The sequence below is a fragment of the Hyperolius riggenbachi genome, chromosome 5 (assembly GCF_040937935.1).
Source record: "Hyperolius riggenbachi isolate aHypRig1 chromosome 5, aHypRig1.pri, whole genome shotgun sequence".
Taxonomy (NCBI): domain Eukaryota; kingdom Metazoa; phylum Chordata; class Amphibia; order Anura; family Hyperoliidae; genus Hyperolius; species Hyperolius riggenbachi.
Genome location: NC_090650.1, coordinates 282,308,033 through 282,328,948, shown reverse-complemented (window position 1 = coordinate 282,328,948; position 20,916 = coordinate 282,308,033). Strand labels below are relative to the sequence as shown.

General features: G+C 39.2%; 1 protein-coding gene across 4 annotated transcripts in view; it reads right to left on the bottom strand.

The window, feature by feature from the left end:
* CARMIL1 (capping protein regulator and myosin 1 linker 1) overlaps positions 1 to 20,916 on the bottom strand; it is a 398,430-nt gene that overhangs the window by 154,567 nt on the left and 222,947 nt on the right. For all 4 annotated transcript variants that reach the window (XM_068236999.1, XM_068237000.1, XM_068237001.1 and 1 more), the window contains one exon: positions 10,670 to 10,739. In XM_068236999.1, coding sequence (XP_068093100.1) covers positions 10,670 to 10,739 — 70 coding nt within the window. The remainder of the gene's footprint in view (positions 1 to 10,669; positions 10,740 to 20,916) is intronic.

The window sequence follows — 20,916 nt, the reverse complement described above, 5'->3', positions numbered from 1 at the left end:
AACTACGGCTCTGTTAACAAGAGGTACGTGGTCCTGCTATTTTCTGTAAGTATAACTCTCCTTCATCCCACAGTAGCTAAAGGTGCCGTACATCAGAAGATGTATGGGCAGATTGACCATGAGATAGATCTGTTGCCTACCCATACACCGCAGATCGATTTTCTATAGATTTAATCATGAAAGCTACCAGAAATCAGGCTAGAACTGCTACCTGCCTGGTCATACCCAACTGATTTTCCTCCGTTTGGACAAAAGCATTGAATCGCAAGTTCGATGGGCCTGCAAAAGTCATGGGCACCTTAAAAATTTTGCACCACTACTGCCTCTTTTCCATAACACAGACAACATAACGTTGTCCTTTTCTGTAGTGATCTGTGAACGGCTCAGCTTACACAGAATTCTAATTTATATGTACACATAACACTAAGTATGCAGTGATGAACACCATCTGTGTACTAAGCACATGCACCTGTGAACAATTAGCACCTGTGAACAATTTACCTTAACCCAGATGAAAAAAAAATTGATAAAGTAAGTAGCTGTTTGGAGTTTGATGAAACAGTTTTGATCTCCAATTTAGATGTCCTGCTTTGTTAAATAACAGTAATATGATCTGAATACACAAAAATTGTCATAAACGCTAAATATCTTGTCCAGATTTCAAGAAAACGGTGTTTTTACCATCAGTATACACTTTGTTAAATTACCTGAAGGATGAAAAACTATCCTCCAATCCTCAGCTTTAAAATGGGTCAGCTTTGTTAAAAATAAAATAAAGAGGGGAAAAAAGGAAAAGAAAATGTTCTACAGTGTATGCACAGAATAAAGTAGATTTACTCTAAATGCATTATTGCACCAGCTTCACATCTGATGCTACTGTTAAATCCTCATCTTCTGGACTTCAGGTGTATCTGGGACACAGAGACAGACTAATGGATGGGGGTGCAAAAATATTTTTTGTATTATGTACACTCTACAAGTATATTGGGACTATTTAAAGACACATTAAAAGTTCAAGAGCAGCACTTTAAGGAATAAACTAAAAATAGGTTTAGTACCCATGTGCTACGCCATAGAGTGACAACGAGGTCAGCTAAATAACACAAGAAATATAGAATTATAAAAATGTTCCACGTTCTGCATCAACTTGGAATTGCTGTCAAATAAGTTCACTATTAAAATTGTATTATATTATTTTATATTCCTAAGGGTTTGTGAAGCTAAAACGTTTTGCTGTGCGTGAACTACCAACATTGTGCTGCAATTTTTACAAATGCAGTAGGTTCTATGCTGCTGTATTTAGGAAACTAAAATGCATTACAATTGGGGGAAAAAATAATCAGTACAACCATGGTAAAATGTATTCATGCATTGTGGTACATTTGCATCATGGTCCATGCAGACAAGCCCTAAAGCTAGATTGGCAAGAGCACTGTATACAGCAGCATATCCAACATCCACGAAAGTCCTTTGGCAGCTGAGACAGCTGAGAGAAAAAAAGCTGCATGAGCAGGAAGGAGTATGGTGTTTAGATCATGTGATGTTTCAATCAAGTGAACAGCATCACCAAGGTAATTTTGGGGGGTGTCGCCCATGTGAACGGACACTAACTTTTTCACTGCCTATTCAGAAATGGCTGTATTTAGTTTTAAATTTACTTCCTGACTTTATGTTTAATTTCTAGCAAATACAAACTACTACCAAATAAAAAAGTTATATTGGAATTGAGTGTTTAATTTCCAGTGTTTTAATAGATATTATATTTTCTTTTCGAACTATAATATTCCAAGTAGAATGAAACATTGCTCATTTTTGCTTGGAATAAAAAAAAAATTAGTTCAAACCTACACATAACTACCAAATATTCATATGATACAATCCTGGAAATAAACCCCATTCATCTGGTTCATGCAAAACTATATCATATAAAAGTTATGGGAGTGAGAAGGTAGGTATGCTAAACTATTTACCATTCTAGTCTCATTTTCATTATTTACATTTTTTCTGCTACTCTACTATTTTTGGTATATGAAAATAAAATTCAGATGTGTCTTTAATTTACTTTTCAATTATATACAGATAGAACATTAATTTTCAGAATTAGGCAATTTAAGAACACACAGCGTTAAACATTTTCACAGTACATTTATATTGCACTTTTCTCCAGGTGGACTCAAAACATTCCAAGGCTGCAGCCACTTGGGGAGCGCTCCATGGGCAACCAGGGTCATTAGGGAGTACTGTTTTATGAACTTGCTTGGGCCACAATTTGAACCCTGGTCAAAGGCTCTAATCCTACATCAAAAGGCAACAGCCTTATCAGTATGATATCCAGCCGACTTAAAAGAGTCATCTGGCAAAACTCAATCTCCCCCTCCCCCCCCGCCCCCCAGACTTACCCAGGGCTTCCTCCAGCACCGTGCAGCCGTCATGTCCCACGCTGCAGCTCCGTGCTCAGCCCCCGGCTTGGGGTCCACGCCAATGCAGAGGCTGACCTCCTCTCGTTCACGCTGCAAGTGGTACGTAGAGTGTGGGGGGGGGGGGGGGGGGGATGTTGCCTGATCACGCCTTTAAAGATTTCACATCTGCACACATTATTTACTGGAGTTAAAAATTGCCAAGCACAACTAGTTTCAAATGTTCAGTATACTTTATTACTATTAAAATCAGTGGCGTAGCTAAGGAGCTGTGGGCCCTGATGCAAGTTTTACAATGGGGCCCCCCTAGTGCTCTATACATAACAATTGATATGGCGCACCAAAACCTGCCAATGGCAACTACGGTGTCAGAGGTGCAGGAAGTAGATGGGGAACAGTTTGTTAATGATTATCACTATTCAAAGCATGTATAGAAGTGATTATTATGAGCACAGGACCAATAGAGAGCCAATACTGTAGTTGAGGGAGGGCCCTTTGGGGCCCCCCTGGCCCAAGGGCCCCGATGCGGTCGCTACCTCTGCACCCCCTATTGCTACGCCCCTGATTAAAATGATTTATCCCAAACCAACACATTCAAATCAGCTACCACACTGTCATTTTATGGCACTATGGTACTCAAAGCTAGCTAAACTGAGAAAGAAATAATATATACAGGATCTTCTCAAAAAATTAGCATATTGTGATAAAGTTCATTATTTTCTGTAATGTACTGATAAACATTAGACTTTCATATATTTTAGATTCAAATACACACAACTGACGTAGTTCAAGCCTTTTATTGTTTTAATATTGATGATTTTGGCATACAGCTCATGAAAACCCAAATTTCCTATCTCAAAAAATTAGCATATTTCATCCGACCAATTAAAGAAAAGTGTTTTTAAAACAAAAAAAGTCAACCTTCAAATAATTATGTTCAGTTATGCACTTAATACTTGGTCGGGAATCCTTTTGCAGAAATGACTGCTTCAATGCGGCGTGGCATGGAGGCAATCAGCCTGTGGCACTGCTCAGGTGTTATGGAGGCCCAGGATGCTTCGATAGCGGCCTTAAGCTCATCCAGAGCGTTGGGTCTTGCGTCTCTCAACTTTCTCTTCACAATATCCCACAGATTCTCTATGGGGTTCAGGTCAGGAGAGTTGGCAGGCCAATTGAGCACAGTAATACCATGGTCAGTAAACCATTTACCAGTGGTTTTGACACTGTGAGCAGGTGCCAGGTCGTGCTGAAAAATGAAATCTTCATCTCCATAAAGCTTTTCAGCAGATGGAAGCATGAACCCATTTTTGAACAAGAAACAGCGGCAGAAGCGCCTAACCTGGGCTACAGAGAAGCAACAGCTCAGTGGTCCAAAGTACTTTTTTCGGATTAAAGCAACTTTTACATGTCATTCGGAAATCAAGGTGCCAGAGTCTGGAGGAAGACTGGGGAGAGGGAAATACCAAAATGCCTGAAGTCCAGTGTCAAGTACCCACAGTTAGTGATGGTCTGGGGTGCCATGTCAGCTGCTGGTGTTGGTCCACTGTGTTTTATCAAGGGCAGGGTCAATGCAGCTAGCTATCAGGAGATTTTGGAGCACTTCATGCCTCCATCTGCTGAAAAGCTTTGTGGAGATGAAGATTTCATTTTTCAGCATGACCTGGCACCTGCTCACAGTGCCAAAACCACTGGTAAATGGTTTACTGACCATGGTATTACTGTGCTCAATTGGCCTGCCAACTCTCCTGACCTGAACCCCATAGACAATCTGTGGGATATTGTGAAGAGAAAGTTGAGAGACGCAAGACCCAACACTCTGGATGAGCTTAAGGCCGCTATCGAAGCATCCTGGGCCTCCATAACACCTTAGCAGTGCCACAGGCTGATTGCCTCCATGCCACGCAGCATTGAAGCAGTCATTTCTGCAAAAGGATTCCCGACCAAGTATTGAGTTCATGTGAAGGTTGACTTTTTTAGTTTTAAAAACACTTTTCTTTAATTGGTCAGACGAAATATGCTAATTTTTTGAGATAGGAAATTTGGGTTTTCATGAGCTGTATGCCAAAATCATCAATATTAAAACAATAAAAAGCTTGAACTACTTCAGTTGTGTGTATTTGAATCTAAAATATCTGAAAGTCTAATGTTTATCAGTACATTACAGAAAATAATGAACTTTATCACAATATGCTAATTTTTTGAGAAGATCCTGTATATATATATATATATATATATATATATATATATATATATATATATATATATATATATATATATATATATATATATATATACATATACATATACATACATACATACATACATACATACACATACATATTATATATATATATATATACATACACATACATACATACACACACACACTTTTTCCTGTATTATATATAGTAACAATGCTTTATCTAAAAATACACCATGGTAAAAAACAGGAGCACAAAAAAAACTACCCATATTTACACCAATGCTCTGCAGTAAGAAAGATGCATTAGATATAAACCATTCCTTTAAAGGGATACTGTAGGGGGGTCAGGGGAAAATGAGTTGAACTTACCCGGGGCTTCTAACGGTCCGCAGACATCCTGTGTTGGCGCAGCCACTCACCGATGCTCCGGCCCCGCCTCTGGTTCACTTCTGGAATTTCAGACTTTAAAGTCTGAAAACCACTGCGCCTGCGTTGCTGTGTCCTTGATCCCGCTGATGTCATCAAGAGCGCACAGCGCAGGCCCAGTATGCTCTGTGTCTGCGCAGTACACTCCTGGTGACATCAGCGGGAGCGAGGACACGGGCATGCAGGCGCAGTGGTTTTCTGACTTTAAAGTCAGAAATTCCAGAAGTGAACTGGAGGCGGGGCCGGAGCATCGGTGATGTCTGCGGGGGAACATTAGAAGCCCCGGGTAAGTTCAGCTCATTTTCCTCCGACCCCCCTACAGTATCCCTTTAAAGTCAACTTACTGCAACACAAGCAAATGAATACATTTCTGTTGTGAACAGAATAATAAGTATATACCCATTTATATGATCAAGTCGGACAGTAAGTGGCAGTATTCACTGCATATAATTACTATACCGACACACTAAAAAAAAAAAAAAAAAAAGTCTGATTTTAGTTTGACAAAAGAAACAGAACAATAGTGCGCACTAAGCTACAAGGGAAAAAAAAATAAGAAACAAGAAATTAAAGGGGAACTTCAGCCTAAACAAACATACTGTCATCAAGGTACATTAGTTATGTTAATTAGAATAGATAGGTAGTATAATCTCTTACCCACCCTGTTTTAAAAGAACAGGCAAATGTTTGTGATTCATGGGGGCTGCCATCTTTGTCATGGGGGCAGCCATCTTTTTGGTTGAAAGGAGGTGACAAGGAGCAGGAGACACAGTTCCAACTATCCTGTGTCCTGACTACCCCTCCCAGCTGCACACGCTAGGCTTCAAATGTCAAATTCCAAATGTAAAAAAAAAAAAATTGCACCAAAACAGCAGAACTAGAACAACAAAATCAGAAATCCCATCATGCTTTGCACAGCATCAGGGGAAAAAAGCCCGGGCAGTTTTCTTCTGTGCAGCTAAAAATGAGGCTTGTATAAGAGAAACAAAGTTCTGATGCTGTGAAACTGTTAAAGAAACACAAAGCCTTTTCAGTGCTGCTGAGTCGATTTTTAGTCCGGAGGTTCACTTTAAGATTTTCAACCTGATAACACTGACATCAAACTAGGGCCCATGTGATGATTTGTTCTCGTTAGTTTTCCCCTAGGTGATATTTTCAAAATTGTGAGAAAATATTCAAAATAACTTTCATAGTACTTTTCCACTTACTTTTTAGTACTTTTTCAGTTTCAAAGTGCTGAAAAGTTATTTTAAATAGAAGATGAAAACCTTTATCCAAGGAGAAAACTCAGAAAAAAAGTTAAATGCATTTGGGCCTAGATGTTCTAAATTATTGCAGATATTTGAACTTGGTACCACATATTAAAATAAGGACCTAGGCACTAGTACCACCACATTTTAAAGTAAGCATTATTTTAAGACAATGGCCTCAATTCACTAAGCTTATCTCTTGCCTTTAATAACTCTTCTAGAGTTGTTACCATGGTGATAAGGCACGTAGTATTCAGGAAACAGTTTACCTCAGGCAAACCTAAAGTTAACTCTTCTGTCTTTAAGTTAACTCTTTAATCCTTAAAATAACTCCAGAGTTAAAGACAGGCTGTTCATTAACTGCATGTGAAAATAACTACAGAGAAGGTACATTAACTACAGAGGAGGTAAATTAACTACAGAGGAGGTAACATAAGGAATGAAGAGATAAGATAACTCTCTTACTATGTGGAGGTAAGTTTTCTCTTGCCTTATCTCCAGCATGATCTTAGTGAATTGAGGCAAATATGTTGTGCTCAGAAACTATGTAACAACTCTGAAAATAATGTGTAATACTAAAGGTGGCGCTGCAGTGATAGATATAAGAAAAGAACAATTGTAACAGGGTTTTGGTGTTCACCCAAAAATATTACCCTCTAAAGCAATCAGTTTCACTCTTCCCGCTGCTTCCTTAGTACTTTGGTGGGGGTACCCAACCCTACACCTCAAGAGAAGATTCCAAATAAAGTTTACAAAAAGGAGCGCTGGACATAAATAATTTCAACTTCTATTGCTGATATCAATTTTATTCTCAAAGCACCAATAGCACTAAAATACAAGAGTAATAAACAACCCACTCACTCACTCACACCTTTCGTACTTATACAGGGACCACCTGATGCCAATAAAGTGTATATTGCATAAAAACTGATAAAAAAATCAAAAAAACTGAGTCACTCTGTGAGGATTCCCTTGTAAAAATCGGGTTGATGATCCGTACGGGACCTAATAGTCAATCCAGTAACCACGCTGCCCACCAGAATAATTATCCCTCCACACAGCCGCGCCGGCTCCTGCCTGCGCCGAGAGAGTTGTTCCGTGTCACAAACTATATGTGGATTGCCTCAATGGACATAGTCCCAAGATGTCACCAGTCACAGTATTCCTCTCCTCTCCACACAAACCGCGCCTCCGCGCTAGTTACCTCAGCTAAAAGTTCCACAGCCCGACAGTGCCCGGATTTCCGAATGACGTCACTTCCTCTAGCCTCCTGCGCTCCAGTGACTGGAGCGGTGGTACTTCCCTGCGTTCCACTGCAGGATGGATAGAATCGATACGGGGGATAAGCTTTGCCAATGGCTTCCAACTGTAGGGACCGTCACTGTACTTCCACTAGGGTCTTCTGGGGCGCCCCTCCTAGCTTTAAATCAACATGTTTCGACGATCCCACGGTCGTCTTCATCAGGATCAGTGAAATGGTCCACGTTGGTAGCCATATTTATATCTCCTCTTATCCCCCTCCTCTATTTTCTTAAAGTGACCAAACACTCAGGCTTCTCTATTGCCATGATTAATCACCGCTGGTTAAACGCTCAAGTTGCGTTAAACAGGTACATCATCTGTTTTGATTCAATCTCAGGACAATAAATAGAAGAGACAGTTGATCCCTAAAAAGATTCCAGGTAGAATTTTAGTAAAAAATATATAAAATATATCAATATTGATATCGTAAAATATATATATATATATATATATATATATATATATATATATATATATATATATATATATATATATATATATATATATATATATATATATATATATATATATATATATATATATATATATATATCTGTACTCCGCATGAGCCTACTTTGCATCTCATATTTCGGTACATTTTACATAAAATGACCTGGCATCAGGTAGCTCCCTATATGCATCAGGTGGTCCTCATCTCCACAGCATGCAACGAAGGATATATACAGTAGCACCATGCCATAGTACTTATTTCATAAACCCGAAAATTTCCATTCCTTCATTTAAACCTTTCGGGGAAATGGTGTTCAAATCAAATATCCAACGGCTCTCAGCCCTGGACATTTTTGCAATGAAGTCCCCTCCCCGTTGGTCCCTATTGATAACTTCTATTCCAAAAAAACTACATTGTAAACTTCACAATTATGGAATCTTTTGAAGTGTTTTGAAAGGGGGTGCTCCTCCCATCCCTTTCTAATATTGTTCAAATGTTCACCAATCCTCTTATGCAGCTCCCTCTTAGTGCGGCCAATATATTTTTTGCCACAAGGGCAAACAATACAGTATATCACTCCTCTCATATCGCACGTAATCAGTTGGTGAATTCCATGGACCCCATGTGGTCCTTCAACCGTTCTAACCTTCCCATACCCCCTAGTATTCCTACAGTTTTTACACCTCCCACATCTGACAAACCCACCTTCTTTTTCCGATCTACGGATGCCACAGTAGTCACCAGCTGCCATCGCCACCCTCAATCCCACGTTCCCTGGTTTCCTAAACAAAAAGGTCGGTTTGTTAGGTAAAATTTCGTTGAGGATTTTATCCTCCCTCAAAACAGACCAATGCTTGTGTATAATATGTTTTACCGCATTTGCCTGTGCACAATATTTTAAATTAATTTTTAAGGAGTGATCTATCTGGTCATCCCGAACCCTTTTATTCAAAAGATCTTTCCTATCAAGACAATCCACCTCCTCTCTTGCCCTATCAATAAGATCCATCTCATATCCTTTCTCAAGAAACTTCTTACTTAAGGTTTCTCTTTCCATTTTATATACACTATCCTCTGTGCAATTTCTTTTCAGTCTTATGAACTGTCCCTTAGGTACATTGTTCAACCAGGAGGGTAGATGGCAGCTGGTGGCCAATATATAACCATTGACATCCGTGGGTTTACTATATGTACAGGTCTTGATATCAATATTGATATGTTTTATATATTTTTTACTAAAATTCTACCTGGAATCTTTTTAGGGATAAACTGTCTCTTCTATTTATTGTCCTGAGATTGAATCAAAACAGATGATGTACCTGTTTAACGCAACTTGAGCGTTTAACCAGCGGTGATTAATCATGGCAATAGAGAAGCCTGAGTGTTTGGTCACTTTAAGAAAATGGAGGAGGGGGATAAGAGGAGATATAAATATGGCTACCAACGTGGACCATTTCACTGATCCTGATGAAGACGACCGTGGGATCGTCGAAACATGTTGATTTAAAGCTAGGAGGGGCGCCCCAGAAGACCTTAGTGGAAGTACAGTGACGGCCCCTACAGTTGGAAGCCATTGGCAAAGCTTATCCCCCATATCGATTCTATCCATTCTGTGGTAGAACGCAGGGAAGTACCACCGCTCCAGTCACTGGAGCGCAGGAGGCTAGAGGAAGTGACGTCATTCAGAAATCCGGGCACTGTCGGGCTGTGGAACTTTTAGCTGAGGTAACTAGCGCGGAGGCGCGGTTTGTGTGGAGAGGAGAGGAATACCGTGACTGGTGACATCTTGGGACTATGTCCATTGAGGTAATCCACATATAGTTTGTGACACGGAACAACTCTCTCGGCGCAGGCAGGAGCCGGCGCGGCTGTGTGGAGGGATAATTATTCTGGTGGGCAGCGTGGTTACTGGATTGACTATTAGGTCCCGTACGGATCATCAACCCGATTTTTACAAGGGAATCCTCACAGAGTGACTCAGTTTTTTTTATTTTTTATCAGTTTTTATGCAATATACACTTTATTGGCATCAGGTGGTCCCTGTATAAGTACGAAAGGTGTGAGTGAGTGAGTGGGTTGTTTATTACTCTTGTATTTTAGTGCTATTGGTGCTTTGAGAATAAAATTGATATCAGCAATAGAAGTTGAAATTATTTATGTCCAGCGCTCCTTTTTGTAAACTTTATTTGGAACTCTGAAAATAACACTAATGCTGCAGGTCTGTAAATATTAATTATGGTAATATCCATGAAACAAATCAGAAAATACATCAGATACTGAAGACTGGTTGAAGAGTGAATTACTTGAGAGCCCACAAAAATGCATCGAATGGTAATTTTATAACCAAGTTCAAAGAGAAGGAAAATCATTATAGTTGACCTTTATTGAAGATAAAAACGCAGAAATTAGGGAGCTATTTTTTGTCATGCAGGCAATGCACAAATGAGAACAGTGGTTATGATGAAACATAACCTGCATTTGGAACACATAAGAAACAGAAGGCCGATTATGGTGTAAAAGGTCAGTTAATCTATAAAAATGCTCATACAGGTTTTGTGACTCTCTGAAAAAAAGGATCTAATTTCTTAACTATATGTTCGCGCAGACATCTGTTTCTTACCTCACAATTACTGAGATCTAGGGAGACTTCCTTCAGGTTAGGGTTACATGCCAAGCCAAGTAGTAGAGCTCTGGAAAACATATGTCATTTGCGATTACTTAAAGGACTGCTCCTGTCTAGACATACAACCATTTATTTATTGGTCTCACTGAAATGCAATTTTTGCTCCTTCTAGCAACTTTATGGACTATCTAATATGTAGAATAATGCTCAAATTCCTATCTCTTTATAAATTAGCTAATATTTGTGGAGACTATAATACGATAATAATGTATTTTTGTTATGCTGGTCTTTGACAATTCATCCTTAAAACAATTGTCCACAAACCAAAGCCTGGTACACACTTTCAATTATGATTGGCCAGTCACTGACCAGTTTTACCACCTGAGGGTCAACAGATACTGAATAATATAAAGCAGGTAGTGAAGATAAACCCTCAAACTGCAGGGATGTGATAAATTTGGACAGCAATTGGACAATAATAATTGAAAATGTGTACCAGGATTAAGACTTGCAGGCTAGATCTGGGCCAATTTTCCTAACTTAAGTCACCCCTACTCCATTCCCGCAGAGATCTGCATTCAGAAAACATACTGGTAAGTAAACAGTCACCTGTTCAGAACATTGCTATATTGTAATTTCCAGAGCTGTGGAGTCAGTACAAACATCTTCCGACTCCAACTCAGACTCAGACTCCTCAGTTTATGAAACCACCGACTCAGACTCCAACTCCGGGTACCCAAAATGACTCAGACTCCTTAGTCTAATACTTACCAGGGCTGTGGATTTGGTACAAAATCATCTGACTCCTGACTCTGACTCCTCAGTTTATGAAATCACCGACTCCAACTCCGATTCTGGGTACCCAAAATTGCTTCGACTCCAACTCCACAGCCCTGAATTTCAGGGTCCTACATCCTTATCATACAAGATGATCACATGACTACTAGACCACATGGTCATTGTGCTGTTGACAGAGACAGCTGAAAGTTGAAGCTGTAGCTATGGAGAACTTCAAAAAGGTAACCATTACAAATACATTTCCCACAAGTTGATGCCTATTAGGGCTTAGAAGGGGGTGGCTTTGCAGATAAATTAGGGCCCTGTCATAGGAAAGCTTTATAATGGGACCCTATAGAGAGAACATTAAAACAGGGGGCCCATAATGAACAGCACTATAATGGGGGCTTTCCAACAGAACATATAAAAATTGTAAGTACTATTAAAGAGGCAATATAAAGGAGAGTTATATATCTGTTGGAAAACAAAATATTGCTTTCTTAAAAAACAGAAAGAATTTGCTATAGTTCAGGTTGGAAGGAGCCCTGAGATGTCTCCCAGTGCATCACTGCTGAAATATGCAAATTATCCATTGTTGTCCCTGTGAGCGAGCCACACCTCCAGATCAGCTGGAATGCAATGATGTGTCAGCTTGATAATATTACAGAGCCACAATAATCCAACATGCATACAGGACTGTTTCGGATTGATTTGAGTCTCATCAGTGCATGGCATGGATTAACGTGGCTCTATGGGATAGGACTTGAAACACTCAGAGATACAGAGTACCTAGCAAGCTCACAGTGAACCAGAACTCCTAGGAGTGTGTAAGGGGCTACAATGGACCAAAAAGTCCTCTTACTAAAAATGCTTTGGGAAAACAAAAAAAAAATTGCTTTCTTAAAACAAAAAGAATTTGTAATAATTTAGGTTGGAGTTAGCTCCAAAATGTCTCCCAGTGCATCACTGCTGAAATATGCAAATTATCTATTGGAGACACTATAGTCAAGAGCACTATAATTACCAGAAGCACTGTAAAGGTAAAAAGTGCAACAAAGGAATGGGGACCAATTTATAATAAAACATGAGCATTATAATAAGGGATTTCTAACAAGTACAGCTATAATGAGGGATCTATAACCAGGAACATTATACTATAAGGAACACTATAATAGTTAACACTGTGTGGAAATTATAATGGCGGGCGCTGTAATGAAGGCTTTTTCATAGTTAGCACTGAATAGCAATGTTACAATGGGGGGCATTTTAAAGGGAACATGAAAATTGGAAGCACTATAATGAAAACCATGATAAAGGAAGCAGTACAATGTAGAACATTATGAGAGTCAAAATGCTAAACACTCAAAACATGACAACACCGCACCAAAATAACCTCTATTGCTTTTGTGTATTCTGATAAAAATATACACAGTTAAATAGAAAAAAAGGGGGGGGGGGGGGGGAATCTCTGTAACCACCATACAAATGACCATCCATACAGGAGCAGGGAATCTGGGACACAGTTAAGGATCTTCTTTCGTCAGCTGGATTGCGCAAAAACACTATTTCCTAAAAAATGTTTACTCACAAGCTAATATCCCTTTACATGTGTATAAGCCTTAACTAAAATGTATGTTCCTTATTATTATTTAGTATTTATGTAGCGCCAACATCTTCCACAGCTGTACAAAGAATATAGTCTTGTCACTAACTCTCCCTCAGAGGAGCTCACAATCTAATCCCTACCATAGCCCTAAGTCTATGTATGTATCATGTCGTGTATGTATCATAGTCTAGGGCCAATTCAGAGGGAAGCGTGTGTGTGTGTGTGTGTGTGTGTGTGTGTGTGTGTGTGTGTGTGTGTGTGTGTGTGTGTGAGTGTGTGTGTGAGTGTGTGTGTGTGTGTGTGTGTGTGTGCCACATTTTTGCACAAAATATTATATTGGTGAAAACATGAGGACATGGGAAAATTAAAAATGCATTTTTACCAAATATGTTGAAGATTAGGGTGTATGAAAAAACACTTTTCCACACAGATGAGAACTGAATAAGAATGAAAAACACATTTTCCAACTGAGGCCCCATTCACACTTAAAAGCGCAAAACGCTGGCGATTACCACCGGTGTTTTACGGGAGTGATTTTTCCGCAATGTAACGTGGAAAAATCACTGGACACTGCAGCGATTTCCCTGCGATCGCGTTTAGCGCTTCTCTAGCACTGAAACGCGTTCGCCGGGAAATCGCCTGAAAATGGTGCAGGCTACATGTTTGCATTTGGTGATTTGCGTTAATGGCCGGCGATTAACGCAAATCGCCCAAGTAAGAAAGGGCCCATAGAGTATTAAAGCACTAGCACTTTCAAAAGCGCTAGAGCTTGAGCGTTTTGCCGAAATCGCCGGCAAAATGCTCTAATTTGACTGGGCCCTTAATGCACTGAAGTCAATAGCCATGAAAAAAAAATTTTTCAGGAAAATTCTTATGTTTGTAAAAATGTGTATCTTTTGAAAAATCCATTATCTGTTTCCATGAGAACTGAGTTGAAATTATAAACTTGTGGAAAATGTGGAAATGATTCTGACAAAAATCTCATCCCTATTGCAAACTATTGTGAATCGCCCTGCAACTCAACACTGCCTGCAGCTTTTTTCTGCAGTGTAGTAAAATGTGCAGTCTGCCGATTGCCAGGCACCTGACCCTCTTCACCGCTAGGACCGTGACGCCACAACTAATTTCTGGCAGCCCTGACACCAAAAGATCAATGTTCATTGACACTGAATATGAAAGAGTTTGTTGCTGGATTGGTCTATGGCTTTAAATTTAAACTGGCTTGTGCATCATTGATAAATGCTGTTTTTAACAAATGTTTGTGTAAACAAGCACACACACCAAAGATTGTTTTTTTGTTTTCTTTTGTTTTTTTAAAGCACCGTCAAACAATCACACGTGGCCTTACATAATAGCCTATAGTAGAAGGGAGTAAAATGTAATCTTGGTCTCGTTTACCTTCATCTTCTTACCAAGCTTTAACCTCTGTAGTGAGGCCAGAGTTTGACATAAGAGAACAGTGTGCATGCATAATCAGTATATTATTATTTAGTATTAATATAGCACTGGCATCTTCTTTACAAAGCATACAGTCTACAGGGCCACTCATAATCTAATAAGCATCAATCATATGACCACCATAGTCTAGGGCCAAATTAGGAGGAAGCCAAATAACTCATTCGTATGTTTTTGGGATGCGGAGAAAACCCAGGCAAACATGGGGAGAACATAAAAACTCCATGCAGGTAGTGCCCTGGCTGATATTTGAACTTGGTTGGTAACGGTGCTATCCACTACACTACTGTGCTTCCCACTTGTAAGATGTGTGAGAAAGAATATACGCCATTGCTATTTTTTTTTCAATTATTTTTACTTTTTTTTTTTTACTGCATTTGCAAAGCCCTAAAATGTGGAAAGCAAATAGAATGAATTATCCATGCTACCATCCTGCATTGATCAACTTTAACATTGTATTAGCTTTCCGTGCTTTGACTAACAGCCAACTGGAACATAACAATACTATAAGCTTTCATTTGGCAAAATACTGCAGATTGGAGATCAACTCAGTGTAATGAATTATTTGCTTGGCAGGGCTATAGAATCAAACAAAGGATGTAATACGATTCTGAATAATTGAGGGCACCAAAGATCAGGCCTGGTTTCTTGAAGCTGTAATAATCTTTGTATGTCTAATGGCCATTAGCTGTGCAATTAGGACTGTGAGAAAAAGCCTATATAAATAAGCCAACTGTGAATCAAATGTTATATTAACATTCAATCGTGAGCAAAATTGTTTTCTAAATATTTAAAACATTTCCATCTTTCAGCAGTTTAAACACACTAAAAAAAACCAAAATAAAATAGTGCTGACTCTGAAGGAATAGGACTCCATTTTCCTTAGTATCGCCAAGATTTCTATTAATCGTACCATGAGGGAGAGGTGTTCTAGAATTTTGTATGAGTGGTATCACACCCCTGCTGGCCTGCACAGGTGGGGGCTTGTATCTTCTGAAGTCCGCTTCAGAGGGAGCAATCAGTCGCCATGTCCCTTTGTCAAGGAAGTGTGGGATGAATGCTTGCTCCTCGCCTCAATCAAGTTCTAGAGATTCAGGTCTTCCCTGACCCTTGAGTAGCCTTACTACACAAATGTGCGCCATCGCTGACTAGACCCCAGAAGCATCTTGCCCTTGCGATTCTGTGATGCCACTCAAGCCCTGATTGCCACAGCATAGAGGGTCCCTAGGTTATATATTTCTGCCCTACGACACAAGATTCATGCCTCTTCAAACAAAATCACTTATCACTTGCAAAGACGCCAGGTCTGGCCTGATCTGTCGTGGGCAGGATACTCAGCAGTTTTGTCTCTTTATTAGGTAACGTTTTTTTTATTTGGTCTCATTTGCAGTTATATTTTTGGTAGCATTTAGCAGCAGCTGTGCATATCTTGTACTACATTTTGCACGTTTTAGTTTAACCTTGTAGCTTTTTTTCCCCTCCAATGTACAGTATGTTTATATGGGAGCATTACATATGCGTTATTGTCTCTTATTATAGGGTTCTCGTTATTGTTTGCTTTTGATATGACACTTTTATATGCTAGTTCAATACATTTTGAGTTACAAAAATAAATAAAATAAATAATGGTACAAATATAGCTGAAAGTTATTATAACCGAAACTCTACAAATTCTCTATAGCACAGAACAAAAGCTCTTAAAATGTAAGTATTAAAATAAACCATCATGAATCAAGTATCAATATCAAGCTCAGATGTATACAGTCATGTGAAAGAATTAGAAGACACACCTTTGTTCACATGCCTATGTCTAGTTGCATGAAAACAAAGGATAACCTCAATTTACTCATGAAACAAAATCAAGAAAAAACGTGCATTATAACTGAAGAAAAAGTTATGACAACCTACCCCTAAGTATCTTTTAGCTGTATTAACTGCAATGACTCTTCTTGTAGCTATCCTACAAGATCAGCGTCTGAGATGAGTTTGCCCTAATCCTCAATGCAAAATCAGCAGTCAAGATTTTTGGTTCCATCCTGCTCCACTCATTGTATCTTGTCCGTGATAGCGATCAGTTGCCTTGCTGGGTGCAATTTCTGTGGCTTTTTGGTGTTCGACGTGTTGCCTGATCTCTGCACTGTGCATTGGATTGCTGCCTAGACCGACCCTTTAACTGATAACATTTTGTACTTTACTATCTGATCTCTCATTGCTGACCAAGATAGTGCATTATTCTTCCTATTTGTACCTGTCTAGTATGGTTCTAGTGGTACTTCAGCCTTCTGGGCCTCAGTCTCAATGTTTAGCACACTAAAAGGCCCGGGTGTAACCAAGTGCTAAGACAATGTGTACTGTTGTCTCTCAGCTGAGCAGGGATGCACCATATAAGGTAAAGGCTACGGAGGAGTCTAGGAAATTGGGACCGAAGGAAGGCCGGTGGATCTACCTGGCCTTACACAAAGGTTACCTCCTTCCACACCTCTCTTGCAAGTTAAAGTTGAGCAGTCTGTTTCTGATTGTAGAAGCATGTACTTTCACATCAACAGAAGAAAGAGAATGCTGTAAGGTCCTGTAAGTCCAGAGATGACATTCTAGGATTTTTATAGACTTTTTGTTTAGCATCTTGAGGTTTGTTCTCCGGGTGAACCTGCTTGGAAGGCCAGACCTAGGCATGTTGGCAGTTTTGAAAGTGCTCCACTAGACTAGACTGTTTTTTTTGGACAGTGAAATGGCTGATTTCAAATGACTAATAGATTTAGCAAGAAGTTTTAAATCAGGATGATACCATTTATTGGCTAACTAAAAATGAATAAGAATAAGCAAGCTTTCGGCCTTGCAGCCTCCGTCGGGCTCACATCCTGGCTAACACGGTACAATACCCTACTGCTACTTTTAATAGATTTGTAAATCTGTTACCAGACTAATAAGCTTCTACAATTTTCTTTCTTAAAGAGGAACTGTCGTGAAAATCTTAAAATTTAAAACACATACAAATAAGTAGTAAGATTCTTCCAGAGTACGTAAAATGAGCCATAAATTACTTTTCTCCTATGTTGTTGGCATTTACAGTTAGTAGTAGAAATCTGACATTACCGACAGATTTTGGGCTAGTCCATCTCTCCAAAGGGGATTCTCATCATGAACTTTATTCTTTATAAAGACACTCCCTGAAAAGATTTATACAAAGATGCTGGCCAGCATCCCTGCTCACCGTACACTTTTCTGGCAGTTGGACGGAGCAACTGCCATTCACTAAGTGCATTTTGAAAATAAGAAAATCCCTGTGAACCTCCCCCCCATGAGGAAATGGGCTAGTCCAAAACCTGACAGTTCTGTCAGATTTCTACCACCTACTGTAAGTGACAGCAACATAGGAGAAAAGTAATTTATGGCTCATTTTACTCTGGAAGAAATGTACTTCTTAATTGTATGTGTTTACATATATTTTAAATTTAGATTTTGGCGACAGAGGTCTCTTTAAGCCCTCAGACAAGATCTCTCATGGTGTTCACCCTTACCTCAACAGTCAAGACGAAGCAAACTAAGCAAAATGTCTGAGGTTAAAAAACGGCAAACCTACTTCAAAATGCTAAATAGCAAATGTTCTAATCATGTGCCTCTGATGTGATACACCTGTGTGTTATTTGAGCCATTTTAACCTCCCTGGCGTTATGATTATTTTCGGATTTTAGGGTCTGAAAATGAAGCAATTTAATCACACACTTTTAGACCCTAAAAATCCTACCACTAGAAAGATCTGCGGCAGCCCTGCATATACCTCACCACCCATAGATCCAGCTCGGGGTTACCACTCTGAGCTGCAAATTTCCAGCCCAAGCCTGACTTGGGATTACACTAAGAAGGTTTAGGGCTCGTTTCCACTATCGCGAATCTGCATGCGTCCAACGCATGCGGATTCGCACATGTAATGCAAGTGGATGGGCCTGTTTCCACTGTAGCGTTGTTAAGGTGCGGTTTTATCAGCGGTGAAAAAACGCACAAAAGAGCCGCAGAAGTCGCCTGCGAGTGGAATGCATGCGAACCGCATGCAATGTATTTAATAGGGAAATCACATGCGGCTTTGTCATGCGTTTTTTGCCACGAATTCGCATGCGAATTCGCATAGGTACGAATGTAAATTCACACAGGCAGTGACATGGTTAAAATCGCATATACCCTCACCTATGCGAATCCGCATGCGATTTCATCAGCGGTGGAATCCAGGCGATTCTGCACCGCAATAGTGGAAATGAGCCCTAAGAGGGAATAAATGTGAGGGAGTCCTGATTTATTCCTCACTGGAAATAGCATTTTTTATCAAATTAGCTTTTAGGCTTTGTTCACATCTAAAAATTTGAAATCGATGACTGCAGCCATTTTCAATTTTGTAGGCGATTTTTTTTCCCCCTCCCGGCGCTCGGATGGGCGCTGCTGTTTTTTTAAAAGCACTTTTGCAGAGCGATTTGGCTTTTTTCACTTCCTGACGCAAGTCAGGAAGTGAACTCTTTGATCCGGAAGTAAATAAATACAATGTAAGAGGTGGGAAAATCGCTATACAACGCGCTTTTTCAAGCGCCTTGCGATTTCCCTATCCCTTCTATTGAGCAAAAACGCTAAGAAAATGGTACAGGCAGCGCTTTGCTGAGCGGATGGGAAAGGAACACTCTCATAGGGAACATTGCACAAGCTTTTTAGGGTGATTTTCAAAATCGCTGGTTCTTAAAAAAAAGGGCAAAAACGCCCTAGGTGTGAACAAGCCCTTACAGAATTTATGAAAAGACAAAAGGGGGAATTTAGAGCCCACAACAGTGTAGTAAGTTATGATCTGTGTTGTGTGAAATTCTGTTCATGAAACAACTTACAAAGGTGAGTTACCGCTAAGGCAACCACTGTACAGGCCAGGTGGGGAGGCTTTTACAGAAGATTTTTAAAAAGGTATTTTCTTCAGTTTTATCACTTTAATCTCCCAGTATAAGTTAAAAATAAGGGTAAAAGATCCATACATCCAGGAATGTTCTGCAGACTACAGACTGGAAGAGTTTTTTTATCATTTATGATGGATAGAGTTATCTGCATGTTATTTGCAGACTGTCAGTACTTATTGATATTCCCCATTTCATCTACAGAAAAGAAAATGAATGGTGTTATATATAAGCTTCTGAACATTTTGCACCCAAAATAACCTGCATTACTGTGATGTTTTCTGGACTGATCATGTTATATTTGTCAACCTAATGGCAAATATTGAGAGGTATATGGCCTTTCTAGGTTTCATATTGTATAATGAAGTCAAAAGAATTTCTTTAGTAGACAGATGGCAAAGCATCTTTTTATTTTTTATTTTATTACTTTTTCTAAACAGGAAATCTTATTAATACAGTCCTGGAATACTAAAATCTACAGCTACAGATGCAGCTGCCAAATTCTGTTTCTGTCTTTATAGTGTATAAAGTTCTATTCAGCTGTAAAGATTGCTAAATAGGCAAAAATATTGGACTTTTGACCATAATGTCACTAAACAACTGCCATTTGGACACTTGAGTTTAGTAATAATAAGAAGCTGTGAGTTTAGTAAGTATCCAATCATATCTTTGGCTTCGATCACTTTATTATTAAGTTCATAATTTGTCATCATTCGCAATGGAGAGTTGCACACAGATTTTTAATGTTATACTTATGCAAGACTGCAGTTGTGCCTTTAGTCAAGGAATGTGTCAGCTGCTACCTGATGGAGCCGTGCATCACTTTGGTTTCAACATGTGGCTTTCAGGGGAATCACATCATGGAGAATGATGATGGTTAGCAGGTGGTAATAACTCATGGAAACAAATGTTAACTCACTGGGGTACAGCTGTCAACAGATTTACAATTATTATACCGCTGTGGTCCAGAAATAATTTTTACCACAGGTAAGGTGGAAAATGTATGTAGATCCAGTAATCAATGTGCTGATTTGCAGAAAACAGAAACAATTACATTGTAATGACTGCATTTTTTTTTTTACAGAAAAGCTTATCAAATTTAAAAAAAAATATTTTTATTACTAGAGGTTTTTATTGCAATACATTTTAAATAGTTCTAACATTATTTATGGAAATGAATGCACACCTGAAGTGAGAGGGATATGGAGGCTGACATTTATTTTCTTTTAAACAATACAAATTGCCCAGCTGTCCCGCTAATCCTTTGCCTCTTTTAGCCACAGACCCTGAACAAGCATGCCCATTAGGTGCTTCTGACTGAAGTATGACTGATGCTGGTTTCCGGTGTGTGACACTACTGCAGCTAAAGAGATCGGCAGGATGCCAAGCAGCTGGTATTGTTTAAAAGGAAACAAATCCGTATCACTCTCAGTTCAGATGTCCTTTAAAAAGGAATTTTACTGAATAGAACAATTAGTAAAATT